The sequence below is a fragment of the Cuculus canorus genome, chromosome 20 (assembly GCF_017976375.1).
Source record: "Cuculus canorus isolate bCucCan1 chromosome 20, bCucCan1.pri, whole genome shotgun sequence".
NCBI classification, from domain to species: Eukaryota; Metazoa; Chordata; class Aves; order Cuculiformes; family Cuculidae; genus Cuculus; species Cuculus canorus.
Window position 1 is genome coordinate 382,152 of NC_071420.1, and position 15,963 is coordinate 398,114.

The window sequence follows — 15,963 nt, forward strand, 5'->3', positions numbered from 1 at the left end:
TTTCATGGAAACTGTGCACAGGGAATCAAATTCATGTGGATGAAGAAAATAAGAACAAGTGAAAAAAGGAGGATGATAAAGCAGCAATCAGATGCTCACAATCTCCAGCTGCTGTTGCTTTACCTAATCACAGATCTGCCCAGTTTGAAACCAAATTTATTACCAAGTTACAGCATGCTATGTCACTGCAAAAAGCCTACTGCCTAGATGAGACACCCAGCTGTACCTGCATATCAGCTAAGAAACAAATGACTGCAGAGGAGATATCCAAGTTCCCTCCTTTGTCCAAATGGTACTGCTTTGTGCATTTTATGGAGGAGCAAAAACTGAATATCAAGCATCTATCTAAGTCTCAATCCCCATTTTACATTCTGTCTTCAAATGCCGAGGACCTTAGACTCTCCAGATACAACTGCCCAGCAATTGAGGAACTTCGTGAGACAAATCCAAGTATGCACACTAGGCAAGGAGAGTAAGGAGAGTGCTGTGCTACAGCCAAGCTCTCACTCCCATCTGCTTCATCTGATCTTCACTACATCATTTGTCAAATCCAAGCATGCAACAACCACTATGACTGAGATGGAAGGATTTGCTTGCCTATCAGAACAAAAAGCACTAAAGACCAGTGGTTCATTCTGAACTAATGCCTCCCTCAGACTTCTGCTGCTGTGATTTAAATATCACAGGACAGGGTACAAATGATATAAAGACATCTGAAGTCACTTCTCTAAATTTCAGGACTACCAACATTTTCAGGGTTAAGCAGAGGAACTCTTTCATTGCAGGGGTTTATATGACACTGAGATAGAGGAACTGCCCTACAAACAAATTGCTTCAAACGTAGGAAGCAAGACTACAAGAAGTAAAGCCCAATTAAATATTTTCTTTGTAATCAGAACCTCGAGCTAATGTGCCAGTAGTTAAGCACAACTCCTGCTTTGTAACTGGCTATCCCTTAACAGCTAAACACATCAGTTATCTGTTGCCAATGCATTTCTTCCATTACTGATGTATGGCTTTAGTGTTTTCTTTCAGCTTAAACCAAATCTGCATTTCAACATAAGGCTGTAGACATTTGAAGCTTGTAGCTTCACTGCAGGTCTGGTATATTTATTACAGATTCTTATCTACAATGGCCCTACCACGGTTATATTAGAACATCATCGGCACTGCTAATAGAGTATCTTCGGGATTTAAAGGCACTGGATTTCTGCTGTAGCTCTTATTCTGACTGGTCAGCTGAGAAGTCAAGATGCCCAATGCAGGTCAGATGGGAGGGCAAACTCTTTTCATTTTCATTTCAAGCTGCACAATGAAGACCTTTAAAGTACCTATTGCTTTTATTACTGTTTGTTAAAGTGCTAATGTAGCAAATCACTTGGAATCCCAGCAAAGGAAAATACCAAGATGACCAGTGCTAGAAGAACAAGTATTTTTATTTTACAACAGCACAAAGAGACGTTATCTGCAACCAGGACCACACAGAATCAGGTCCTGTGCAACTATAAAGGGGGAGGTGGTCTCTGCCTTGAGGAGCCCATCAGTAAAACTGCATTTGATGCTTATCAGAAAAAGACCATTTCACTTCACTCTGAGGTTTAATGTGAGATTTGTTGCTAAAGAAATATTGAAAACACTCTATGAAATAATTATTTAACTTCTACTTAGAGGTAACTGGATGGTTTGAATCCTTATGAAGAGAAAGCACCATTTCCCCTTGGAAGCAAGGTAAAACCAGCAGTTACCAGGAACTGAACATCCAAGGCTGTGTGGTTTGATGGTTGAGTTCACCTTGACTCAAGATACTTGTGTTTTGTTCTGCCACACAGACAGGACACAGGTATCATCTTTTTCTGCCACACAGACAGGACACAGGTATCATCTTTTCAATAAATGGACAACCTTCAGTTCCAAAGATAGCTCTGGCTGAGAAACATCAGGGCTGGAAATTGGTGACTGCTCTGTTTTAAAATCTTGACCATTAAGCGTCAAGGATCTCAATAAACTTCAGAAAATGGAAGCGTTCCCATTAAACACTATTAAGGGTATATCAAAATCACTGAGGTTTCTCTAAATAATTGAACATGATACAATTTGACGGGCCAAGTAAAATGTTTATCGAAGTGCTCCAAAAAGCAGGAAGGATTATATTTCACTTCTCAAACTACAAATACATGCAGTTCAAAAGCTGTTTGATTTCCCATCAGAGCTAATATTCACTCTCCCTTTCTTCCTCCCCTCCTCTACAGCATGCCACTCATTATTTTAAAGCAGTCATCTTTGGAGCACAATCAAAAATCTTTTCAATTTGTGTGAAAAAACATTTGCCTTCCTCAGTTATGATTATCCCTGGTATTTTCTTTGGACTAACGCACTTATGAACTGAGGTAGAATCTCTGTAAACTATTTTATAAACATTATCTGTCACTGAAAATGTTTTCCAATTAGGAGTAGTAATATAGGGAGGCTTGTATTTTGTTTACGAGACACCTGCATTTCCACAGCAGATTAACTGCATTTTGTTAAAATATCAGTGCCAAGGTTAAAAAGCCAAAATAATTAAAATAATAAATTGTCCGCTTGGATAATGGTTATTTATCTCTGTTTCTACATAAGTTACATTTCTGTGAGCCAAAGAAAAAGAGAGGAAACTGAATTCTTAATTTTTTGTCAAACCTCAGAGCATTGTGCTATTCAGAAGCCTCAAGGGAATCATCTAAAAACCCCACAACATAAGGTATCTCTTCCTAATGGGGCTGAGCCTCAGAGGAACTGGGAGCCTGTAACTCCAACTGAAATTGATGGGAACAGCTTGCTGGACACTCCAAAAATGAGGTCCAAACTGGCTCCAAATCAATCTCCTGTTCCTTTCATCTGTTAACACTTCATTGCAATACTTTAAATAGGAGGCAAGAAAGGGCTTCCATCAGGAACTCATTTCTTACCTTAAAAGTAAATAAGAGTTTCCTACATTGCTACCTTCCACAATTTTAATGCAAGCCTGTGAGTGGTTGATAGTCCTCTGAAAGCTCTACCATCTTGAAGCATGCACTGGATAAGAAAGACAGGATAAGAAATGCATTTAAGATGTACATTTCTATTCCTTGGTTAATTTTGTTTCCCTGTCACGAACCTTAATCCAGTCTTGTAATTTAGAGCCATGAAAGAAAAGATTTCTGACTCATGATTTTTCATTGCTTGGGGCTGGCAATCATAACGTTTGGTGATTCTGATAATTGCTTGGATATCAGGTCCTGAATGATAGAAAACAGAACACAAACTCCGGCATCATGTAGTCATTGGTTCCTAATCAGATCTTCTCTTTCAAACACAATTAACTTTGTGCAAAATGGGATAACGAGTCATAGTAAGACCAATGAAGAAAACAGTCCCACAAGTAACCACATTTTTGTGGTTAACCCTTACATACGTTAGCAGCTTGGATTCCTAACCAGCACTAGCAGGTGCTCCAGCAACTTGGACATGCTATCCACCCTTGAAACACACCAGATGCCTGGTCTTGAGGAGCCACCAGCCATCTTCATGTTCAAAGGTTTCCTGGTTTTCCACTGCCATCTTTGACGGAGACATATGAGAACAGGCTGAGAGAGTAGGGGTTGTTCAGCCTGGAGAAGGGAAGGCTCCGGGGAGACCTCAGAACAGCTTCCAGTACTGAAGGAGGCTACAGGAAAGCTGGGGAGGGGTTCCATCAAGAAGGACGGGGATAGGACGAGGGGGAATGGTTTTAAGCCGAAAGAGATGAGATTTAGATTAGATACTAGGTAGAAATTCTTCACTGAGAGGGTGGTGAGGCACTGGCACAGGTTGCCCAGACAAGTTGTGGCTGCCCCAACTCTGGAGGTGTTCAAGGCCAGGTTGGATGAAGCTTTGAGCAACCCGATCCAGTGGGAGGTGTCCCTGCCCATGGCAGGGGGGGTGGAACTGGATGATCTTTAGGGTCCCTTCCAAACTAAACCACTCTATGATTCCATGATTTCAGTTGAAGCTATTTGGTTCCATTCCTGCCAACACTCACAGACTGTGAAACTCAAGCACTTAACTGACCACCGTCTGAGCATGTGGCTCCAGAAAAATCCAGCCACGCAACTGCTTTCCTATTGTCTACCATCTCCAAAATGAATGGAGTACTCATCTGCTTTAGGATGCTGTGACAACATTAATTAAAGCTGAGAAGTAAGTGTTAAACTGTTTGACAAAAAGCCCAATCTTAAGAAGTGTTTCACAGATCAACAGCAATCACGTTATACACTGAATTGGTTCTAAAATGTTAACAGGACCCAAGAACCATTCCGTTCCTCAGAATTTGCCAGTCCTTTCCTCATGAACAGATACTGACTGAGAAAAGAGCTATTCCAGCTAACGTCTCCCCGTACTTCTTTCCCAAGAAAGAAGCATCTTAAATGGATGATTATCAAAGCCTCGGTACCCCAGGGCTACATGAAAGAAAACTGCAATGCACGGATACGGGGCCTCCACACTGGCTCTCCTCTCAAGTGTGGAATTAAAGCCTAAAGCACAGCCGCTTCAAAAGCACTTGTTCGCAATAGTTTTCCTCCACTTGTTTTCCAAGAACAATAAATGCTTGTGCAGCCCTGACGTACACAGATACTTCAGGAGCTTGGAGTACACAACACGAATACACCCCAACAAGACAAACGAGGCATCAACAGCTCAGAGATCCTTAGTGCACCAGCCTAACAACACTTCGAATGGTATTTTAAAACCCCACACTACTTTAAAAGTCTCTGAAATACAAGTGACAGGACCTCCAGTCGTACATCCTCTAAATCAGCACACAGGCTAATATCGCTGGCTTCGAGCCCACAGAGTACGCAAGCACCCTGACAGGGCTCCCTGGCAGACTGCAGGGAACGTACACTCAGACAAAACCATGTGTTCGTACTGCTCTACCTGGAAAGGAATACAAATACCAGCTAAGGAGAGTTTCACAGAAGCAGCCTTTTTCGTCCTCAGCCCAAAGCCTAGCTCAGACACAACACAACCTCTCCCAAGTCAAGAACATCTTCCAGTCTTGTTGCACCAAAGGAAATGCAGGGAAGCAGAAGGAGCTACTTCACATTTTAGAGGAGCATATGAGAGCATCTACACTGAGAACAAGCACTATGATAACATTCACCTGTCACCTGGTACATCGTGCCTATAGACCTGGAATTTGTCTCCAAAAGACAGGACAGGCCCTGCGGGGTTGGCCAGGTGCACGTACAGCACGGTACAGTTGCCCACGGACCTCCTTGCACGTCTACCTCCACTACCATGTCCAGCGACTACCAAAGGTTCTGGAAGCAGCTGCTCCCAGACAAGTAGCTGGACAAGGCAGCACTCTGTTTGTGTTCAGGCAAGTGTCTGTTCACTTTGAGATGGCAGAAGACAGCTGAAAGGGCTGAGGCCGTCTCTCCAACGCATTATTCATACAGAGAAAGAGCACTGCTTCAAGGCCTGCTTAGTAATGCGACTTCATCACATCATAAGCTCCCTCCAGAACAGTGATCACATCCTCCTTTCATTTAAACGGCTGTACACATGAATAAATGCAGTCACAGATAATGTGTAAATACCCTCATTTAATATTCAGATCCAGCTCTGCAGTCTAACGTTAGCTTTCCCAGTACCTTACTGGACAGATCATGATATGGATTTTGGTTTTCTTTTTTAGATCCGTGGTATTTAAACACAGCATTACCCAGGAAAAACAAACAGTAACTGTCATCAGTTAATAAGGAAAGCAATATGCATAATGGAAACGGGAACAACAAAACCCGAGGTTAATGCAGCTCAAATAAGTGGACGGGCTTGTCTCCGGGGCTGAGCAAGCTAAGCTCTCTGGTCTCCTCTCACAGCAGAGGGTCTCTGTTCCTTGTCTCTGCATATCCAGTCTGGAATGGATCAGCACATGGAACTGCACGTTCTGCGGCAAGTATTCTCAACAAATCTATCAAGACAGAACAGTAACTTAAAATTCAGCAACAGCAAATTTTCTGCTTGGATTTAAACGTCTGGTCTAGATAAAACACAGTGTTTGAACAGATTTGGAAGGCAAAGATAATTAAATGACACTGAGGTAAGGAAAAATAAGTACTTCCAAATGGAAGGACTGGATTAACCTCCCCCAAAGCAGGGGGTAAGTCAAATGATATTAATAACTGGAAATGGGAAGAAACAGCACACATCAAGTATCCAATGTATGCAAAAAAAGATACCCAAGGTATCAAGAAAACAAAACTAGGATAGGAATTTTGCTCTTTTCTTTGACTGACGTGTGTCAATGCCTTAAAGAACTCGAGTTCAGGTTCTTTGCTTTTTGCTTTCCAAGTGTTTTATGTTACACTTGCAACAACATCTCAGTATCAACAGGAAGGCATGATGCAATTCAGAGAGGTGCTTGGATTTGTAGGTCTTCCCTTCTGGACAGCAAAAACACAGCAGCATGACAAAAGCCATCTGGTGGCATCACACCAATTCTGGCATGCACACACAGCTAGAAGGAATGAAACTGCTGCAGCTGTTGCCTTTGCTCTAGTGTCGGGGTTCCAAAGGAAAATCAGCACCACCCACTGCTGCGGGAGGAAAGGAACAGGCAATGGTGATGCCTCTGCATAAACCCATCCACTTACTAGCACAGCTCCTCTGCAAATCCAGATGTGTCATCAGGAGGGCCAGTGGCACTGTTCCAGGTACAGTGATGGAAACCCTAACTCTCTCCTGTCCATTCACATCCCAAGGAATAAGCACAACGCAAACCTGCAATCCTCAAAGCAGGATTAAAGGAAGCCTCAAGCACAACACTAAATACCATTCTACAGCACAAAATCAGAACTGGCCTTTTCATTTCAACCACAAAGGGATTCTGTAATTTTAATTAATGGGTTTAATTACTGGTAGCAGGTTTACTATTCAGGACAAAAAAAGCTTTTCATGCACTTCATCCCTTCCTTAATTCGAGCAACAACCTCATTGAAAATCCAAGTTCTGCACATTTTACTGTGCCCAAGTTACAATTTTCACTAGTGTTTACTGCTAACCTTTCCCCAAAACACAATAACTACATTCACTTTGACTAGTAGGCATGTGGAATTTACATCTATACAATACATATTTTGATTCTGGCACAAGTCAGCTCTCAATAATCCACCTGAAGCCTATAGTAATTATTTTACAGCACGAGACATCAGGATTATTTAATTCAATGCACTCAAAATATTTATTCAAAGAGAAAAACTACTGAGGCTTATTTCAAACAATAAAAAAAATACCTTTGAACTATAAACCATGCCAAGCACAGCCAACTCGTACAAACAATAATTTAATTACGAGTCAATTCAAAGTTCACATTTCCTTTAAAACAAACAAGCAGTCATTGTCAGCATCCTTACTACACTTAAGCAATAATTACACCAATCAGAACAATATGTTTTAATTTCACTGAGGGAGATACTGTCTGGACAAAGTTTGTTTTCAGAGTACTTCTCAATTTACCTATAAAAACAAGACATTAAAAATATACTCTGCATTTACGTACTATTACTCAGGAGCAGTGACCCTCTGGCAACATAACCCACTCCTCAAACACATACTGTGTACGTGGCTTGCGGCTTGCTTTAAGCATCCTTCCCAGGAGGAGGCTCCCCACACACTCCCTTCTTTTTCCTCCTTCAACAAATAACATACAAATGAAGCGGACAGGTTGAGTAAGTGGGGGACAGGAATTACAGCTCTGCACACCCAGTCACAAGCATTAAACCATCCTGGTGACCCCTTCTGTTACAATGAACAGGGTCCAACCACCCGTTCCACCACAGATGCAATGATTTGGATGAACAGCAGAGAAGGAAGGCAAGCCTGCAGAACCCTTTCCCAAAGTTTCTCTTTTCTGATGTTGCTGGATGCATGTGGACCTAGCAATCCAGATAGAAGACCCTGCCTGTGCCCTGCTGAAGCACCAGCTCTGTAATGGTTTCTTGGCTGCCCCAGCTCCTCAGGGTGACCTGTCTGAGTAGATCAGCCAACAGAGCTCATCGCACTTGCATCAAACACATCCACTGGAAATGAGACAGCTTTTTGAAAAACAGCAAAATCCTGGTTTCAAAGGCAAGATTGAAAGTATCTGAAAGGTTGGTTTATTTTTTTTTGGGCAAGATAAACAGTGTTATTAAGCACAGTTTGAACCAGCTCTGTACATCTGAAGCAAAGACATCCTAATCTGGTACATTTCTAGCTTCTTTTTTAGATGAAACGGGGAAATGAGAAGAAATATAAAAAAGTGAAGTCAATGAAATATCTTGACTGGACACATAAAAGAGACCACTTGGAGAAAATGGGTCCTGTGAGATTCATGATGTGAGCCACATGCCCCCGAAGGCACAAACACCAATCTTGCCTTGGATCCACTCATGAATAAGGCACGTTCTATTATGTTTGATGTATGAAGCCGATTTAAACAGGTTTTTAATTCTTTGCTTGTAGCAACACGTTACTGTCAGACCTAAAGATGGCCACCATGCAGAAAAAAGGCTGGTCAAAGCTGCAGGTAGGTTTTGGACAAACATGGGAAGTGTAGTCCACTGCACGGAAAAACTCTGAGATTACTGTAAATACACATTAGGTCACTGCAGAGACAGATGGAAGAAAAGTTTCCTTTTACTCTCCTCTTTCCCTCAAAAGTGTAAAAGCTCTGAAGTGATAGTATTCCTGGTGAGAAGACAACCAGCCAGGAAAACGTCAGGGAAGCTGGTGCAGGGAAGGCTGCAGGAGGAGAGTGACAGCCTTCTTCTGGGCCCACAGTGATGGCCCTCAGCTGGGCAAGCACGGCATGGTCCCTTCGTCAGGTGATGGTAGCTACTGTTACTAAGGCAACAGCACCAGATAACCCAGGCTGAAAATATCCACATCCAGCTTCTAACAGAAATGTCCATCCACTAAAGATGCTACAAATACCCACAGAGCTCACAGCACATCATTGTACTCAGAGTGACAACACAATACCACTGATATTCACTCAAGAGCAAACCGTAGCCCGAAGAAATGTGGAATTTTTGTCCCAACAGGGCACACATTAGTCACACTGCACATAATCCAAACTGAACTGCTACAGCTCTGAATGACAGAGCCAGATGTTTTGTAAATCAGACAGGATGAAAGGTAACTGGAATGTAACTAAGTTATAAACTGGGTTGAGAACAAGTACAAAAACATCTGCGTTCATTGCTTCCCACAAGAATGAAATGTCAGCACCATTTTCCTTCCCTTAGATCACACAGGTGAAGACTATAATGAGTAGAGTCGCTGTGGTTACAACAAATTTCTCCCACTGGATGAGTAGAGCTCTGACCAGCTCAGAGGCCCCATTCCTCCAGGGAAGAGCAAAGGCTCCATGGAGCTGCCCCAGGTCTGGAAAACGACACTTCCTTTAGGAGCTTTGCAAAAGTGACTCACTGCTTCATCCTCCATGCTCAACAGGCCAGACAGGTAGCACCGACAGTGCCTCTCCTATCTCAAATCACATTTTCTGTGGTCTCACTAGGCTGACCCTGTGACAGGAAAGGACTGGATGCCAACCCATCTCCATAGAGTCAAGTCCCATACAAGGTCCTTTAGACCTGCACCTAAACCCTAAACAACATGAGCTGCTCTTCTGTCCAACTCCACCCTATGGATCGAATCTAGCACCATGAAAACACATTTCAAGGGCTAGCCAGAGTGTGAGGAAACCTTTTCAGGCTCCACGCTCTGCAGTGGAAACTCTCATGAAAGCAGGTGATACGTACATCCAAGCTCTGCTCAGAGACAGAGCAGTCCACCACGGGGCTGATCAGCAAACACCAAGTCAGTGTCTTGGCTTACAAACCCCATGTACCATAATAAAGAGGCACCGGAGAAGGATGTGGGAAACATGGCACCGTCAGCAATTTGGGGCATAGAAGAGGTAGGAATTCTTTAGTTACCGATGCAGATAGGCTCTGAAAATCAACTACCATGTATTTAAGAGACTCCTCCTAAACTCAGCCTTGCAAGAGTAAAATGATTCACAAGAATTCTGTATTTACAATGAAGATTCACTGAAAATGACTCTTGTACTGAGCTAATCTAATTTTAAATAGAAGAGAAAAACCTCTTGAAGAGGCACCTGAAACTGGAGTGGGGGAGGGAAAAGAACTGCACGCACAGGAGAGCCCCAGCCAGGAGCTGTTAGCCAAGTCTGCTGGAAACAGTTCCTCCATTCAATTAGCTGAAGCAATAGCAGAACATTCAGCTTCACCTACTTCTGGCTTAGAGTTAATTAAGTCCTACATTCAAAGCAGCTGCAGGTTGGAGGACTTCCTTAGGATAGGTAAGATTGCTGGGCAATAATAAAGCAGCTCATGGAGAGTTATTAGCTCTTCAAACCCTACAGAATTTGGAACACAAACTCAACTGGAATCACAGCAGGAGGGGGAAAAATTAAGAAGATTTTACAGTACTGCTAATTTTGGCTAAGCAGATTCTAACAGAAATAGCTGCCGCCCTACTACCCCTCACATCAATGCTGCGGCACAGCTTACAGAACATAATTGCAAAGACAGAGAACAGACACAGCACAGGCAGAGCTCTCCAGATCAAACAGGTCACCCGCAGCGGGGGCACAGGCTCCAGGTGCCTCCACCTGCTCCTGTAGTGGGACTGTTTTCCTCAGTTACTTTTCTCCTCTGTATAGTGCAAGTATAGACAAAAGGGGAATATTTAACATGACCACAACCTAAATGGAGGAAACAGCTACAGTCTGTATTAATAGCAAGAAACCATTAGCCAGAAAACACAGCCGAATCTTGCACTTCTGCCCTGAATATGTAGGCATGAATAAATTACCCCAAGCTGTAAGTAAAAGATAACTTGGAAATAGAAGCAGGCTAGTGCAAGAATAGCCTTGCATACCTAATAATATCTGCCAGTTGGTACTCCTTTGTCTAAACAGCCCACTGATCTCCAAAGTCAATCTAACTTCCACCCCTCTTAACCTCTCCACTGTCATTAACATGTAACTGGCTCTGCTTGGCTGCAAACACTCCATTCTGTGAAACCCAGAATTGTTTGGATGATAGCTGTTCTCCAAACATTCTCAGCATCAATCCCAGTTAGGTCTTCAATTTGAAGTACGAAGACAAAGCAGCCAAGAACTCAGAGGCCAACACACATATTTACACAGCTTTGATTCGCAGCAGTATCTTGCTGAGATGTTTCTCCACACACCAAAGTCTGACCAACAGTGTTAATTTTTTATTGGCCCTAGTGCATTACGGGCTTGATTACAGAACTGCTGGATCAGTATTCAACAGTTTCTTCTCAGAACTGAATGAAGTGGCCAAGTTTCCAAAGGAGTACTGGGTGTGAACTCTCGGGAGCTGACCTCTACTGGGAATCCAGCACTGGACCGTCCTTTATTCACCACCCCACCCCCCCCAGATTCTGTCTCACTCCACCATCACAGCACACACACATCAGTCTAAGTCTGCAGGGACCAGGCAAACCCTCACTGAATTTTAGAATGTATTCAGATTTTGAGTGATTCACAGAGTTCTGAAACACCAGTTGCCTTTGACAAGCATGATGTTATCACCAAAGAAGTTTTAAATTATACTTTCTTGCTAATTCTTGGTAATGCTACTCCCAAACTATAGTCATGAGGGAAAGTCACCAACAGAATGGCTCGCCAATTGTATTAAAATACATACAAGAACGTCCACGATGTCAAAACCCAGACCTCATTCTCACAAATGAACCATTTATGTAACGCAGCAGTCAGTGCACAGCAAAGACGAGTCGTGAATACCAGTGGCATGATGCTGGCTAGAAAAGTCATTGAGATTTCCATTGTTTCCCTTCTTTGAAAAAGGCAACAGCTCTTTCACTGGCTTTTTGGGCTGGACTCTCTCACCTTTACTCAAAATTAGATGCCTTATTCTTCAAATACATGGAGACAACTCACAGAACAAAGCTCTGCCAGATGGAAGGCAGCTGACATCCCAACCCATGACTCTGAAAACACCATTTTCTGGTAGTTATTCTGCAGGTTGTATCTTACCTCCAGATATGTATTTTTTTAACCTACTAGTGCTTCCTAGTAAATCACTTTATCATTTTGGCTTGGCATTTATTTTGGATGTCATTTTAATAAGAGTTACTTTCTTATTTATAATGTACACAGATGTAGCAAACGTAAAGAAAAGGTGACATGGGCCTGAACTCTATGATTTCTAAAACTTAAATCTCTGCATTTATCTCCAACAGCAGAAAAAATACATTTCTTACAGCAAAAGTAAGACTATGTAGTGTTAGCTCTTTTGCGTGTCATTTACCACATAACGCGATGATGTGACTGCTGTCTTCATGTACAAATTTCCGTGTGACAGCTTCTTCCATGATCTGCTTTACCTAAAATAAATAAAAAGAAGTGATTGTAAGATCCCAAAACAACCCAGCACAGCACTTGGGAGTTTCAGTTTCAGCCTCCGCTTGCCATTTCCCCATCACTGAAAGACCAAAAACTCACACAAGTTACTCTGCAGGTAAGGAAGGATAAGTGCATTTAAGAAGAGAGAGGAAGGACAAACCTGAGCAGCTTTTCATGGGATAACTTTCTATATAATTCATCCCTGGCCTTCCTGCATAGTTACTTCTGCTCATGAAATGAGGTTATATATTACTATGCACTCTTTCCAGTTGTGCTATTCTGCTCTTCCTCAAGCACAAAGAATCCCCGAGCTACCCAGGCATGACTCCCAAGAGGGCTTTAGAGCAACCTTCCTCCCGTTTGGGGACTTCACATACTACAGTAATTATAAGTTATGCTCTCAAAGCTCTGCTGCACCAGACATAATACAAAGATAATACCGTACCTATAGAGAAGATAGCGCCTTCAGTTTTCCCTTCTAGACACAATTTAACAATTACAGCAAATATAATTACATTTCTCACATTTCTTCCTGATTTAAAACAAAAGTTCTTCTTCAGTTTCAAGGCTGATGTGTCAAGCTGCAGAGGGAATGCGTTGCAGACTACTGACTTTCAAAAATTAAGGAAGAAAACAGACAAATCTTACAATTAGGCTGTAGAAGAGAGGCTGCAGCTACCCTCCATTCATCATCTGATTCCTCCCCCAATGGCTTCCTTTGCCTGATACGAGATAAAACCTATTTGCCTCAACCAACTCATTTGTCAACACTCATTCCTCCATAACCATGGAGCACTTGCTTTTCCAAATACAAATACATTGTCATTTTTGGCTTCTCTCCTTTGTAAGCTATAATTATAGGATCAGGATTCTCTGCCTAAATAAATGTCACATCACTTTCAGTATGTGAAAGCGAGTGCTACTGTGGCAGAAGAGTTAACAAGATCCTCTCTTCTTCTAACATTCTTTGTTGTAGTTTTTTTAACTTGAAAACAATTTTCACAGCTGTCCTGGAATCCAACAAACACTGAATTATCTGGCAGGTCATCACTGCATGGCTACTCTTCACCAACAAGCTCAGCAGCATGGCCTGTGCACCAATTTGGTCTGATCAGGGTGCCAGTGCAGGTGATCCCCTCCAGCCTGAGGTCTGCATACCCAGGAGATGGCGATCCCTGCTTGTCAATAGAGGTGGACACTGCACTCAGCTCTCATCAGCTGGTATCCAAGATAACCAGTTCAAAGGCAGCTGGATTACTGCTTCCTTGTAGTGTTGACAGGTCCAAAGGTTTTATCCTTCCCACTCAGCACTAGAAGCAGGAGAAGCTGCAGGTGCAATGCCTGATCCACAGCTGGGCTCTGTACTTGCACTGCTGTGCTTCTTCCAGTTTGGAAGGCTTCCTCCCCCAGGAGGATCGTTTCTGCAGCCAATTCTTGATGCTGTAACCAAGCATGTCTTCTCCTGCTAATCATTTTGAGTCCTCTGTGCCCACTCCGACACTCACAGCCCAGCTGGCAGCAGCTCCAGCTCCAGCACTTGCTGCACGAGCCTGTCAACAAATGGCATTCTCCTCGCCCCAGAGGTGGGATCAAGTTCATCGTATAGAATATGGACTTCCTACCAACAAGAGCCCTCCAAGGTGCAAATAAAACATTAGGGGCAAGAGGGAAGCAAACATGTAATGGTCTTTGAAAGTGGAACATGATTTATATATGAGGATTTCCAGGCAAGTCTTTCACGCTTTATAAAAGCAGGCTTACCGTTCACAGCCTGAGGCTTGACAACATAAAGTCCCAACACAGCAATTTGTTTCTTTCCTGTGGCATTTCTGGCATGGCTATAACAGCTCTGGACTTTACAGTAAAGCAGCTGGGTGGGTAGAGGAGTAAGGCAGTATCAAGAAAACAGCGAAGTTGTAAGACTGTCCAATAGTTGGGAACTAGGAAGCATCTGGATTGTCCTGTTTACTCAGCAATCCCCTTCTCACATTTTTATTCACATCATTGTTGATTTTACAGGCTTGATGTCTATTGTTCTTGGCAGAAACCCAACTAAATTTGTTCCAAATCCCACCTAGAGGTTTGAAATGAGCACCTAGGTAGCCCATCAGAAGGGACGGGGACAGAACAGTTGTGCAGCTCTGCCTGTTTAAATTCCAGCTCAGACCCTGACCTGCATTTTCACACATGGGAGGCAGCATTTTCCAGCAAACAGCTTGCAGTGGGAAGCCCAGAGACAGTGCGATCCACTGCCTCCAAGCCAACCTGTCTCTGTTCCTCGGCCAACCCATCTGTGAAAGCAGGACAGCGACCCAACCTTTGCAAGCTGCTCTGATTTCACTGGACAAAAACTATGTCTGGTCTACCAGATGAAACACCTGATTTACTAAAGGGGAAAAGCCCCTCCGAGTGCTGCTAGCACTAAGGTGGACAGAAGACCACTGGGGAGCTGCACCAGGGTAAGTCACGCAGATGTGACTCAATTTCACAGACATGAATTCAAGCACCATTAAGTATAAGGACTGTAAACTGCGATTTCAGTCTCAGCTCCCCAGAGAACAGTAACTGGAATGCAATTCCTGTTGACAGGGAGGAAGAAGAGTCGTTTACTGGGAGTAAAAGCTCTGGAGCTCTGAGGCCAATTCCCTGCTGTCACACATTTCCCAGGCACACCGCAATCACCAGTCTTTATTAGTTCAGACTCCAGTTTGTAGCCCCATGAACAAAAAAATTAAAGTGTATAAAAAATTAGAAAGAAAAAGGTTTCAGATGCAATAATCAACCCTACATTTCTACAGAAGCACCATACGGCCAGCCCATGGGCAGGTTTTGAATCTAGGACCTCTTGAGCTGGGCAGTAAGACTAGGCAAGCAATCGGTGTCTGTCCCCAGCTGCCATCGAATACAGAACAAGCTCTGCACTTTTTCTGGAGAGTCAGTGAATGTTATTAGAAAACATTTTCAGGGCATAGACAGTAGATGTGAAGATTCAAAAGCTGGAATGCAGTTTTCTTCAATCCCACGTCATTCCTCACTGCCACGTAATTCAGGGATGCTCCAGGCAAGGAGCTAAATCAAATGCTTCTGATCAAATGGAACATTGGCCTTTTTTTCCCCCTACAATTCTGTGCAGCTCTCTTTGTAGGGAATTATGCTGTGATGTCTCTCTGTTCTGGGAGGCACTTGTCAATGAGCAGAAGCCTACACAGAAACCCACTTGCGGATACAAGCGGACCTGACCAAACTGCAAATTAATCTCATTAAAAGAGCCATCTACAGCCCACTCCCCCGGATTCACCCATCTACCTGTGCAGGTAAAGAAATCCATCAAGCCTCCTGAACAGACGTTTGTTGTGTGAGATGGAGGGCTGCCTCCTCCTCTGGGAGCCAGTGCTGCAAACAGAGGGGCCCAGGGGAAACCCAGCTCAGGTGGGAAAGACGTGGCAGAGGCTGGGCTGAGGTGACCCAGGCTCCTTCGACTGCCTTGGAAACACCCCTCT

At 43.2% G+C, this 15,963-nt stretch overlaps 1 protein-coding gene across 7 annotated transcripts in view; it reads right to left on the minus strand.

The window, feature by feature from the left end:
* SGSM2 (small G protein signaling modulator 2) overlaps nucleotides 1-15,963 on the minus strand; it is a 62,458-nt gene that overhangs the window by 41,725 nt on the left and 4,770 nt on the right. For 6 of the 7 annotated variants that reach the window (XM_054085019.1, XM_054085020.1, XM_054085018.1 and 3 more), the window contains exon 2: nucleotides 12,369-12,444. In XM_054085019.1, the coding sequence (XP_053940994.1) occupies nucleotides 12,369-12,444 (76 nt within the window). Of the gene's footprint in view, nucleotides 1-12,321; nucleotides 12,445-15,963 lie in introns of those variants that run through there. The other variant, XM_054085023.1, reaches the window with a different exon arrangement.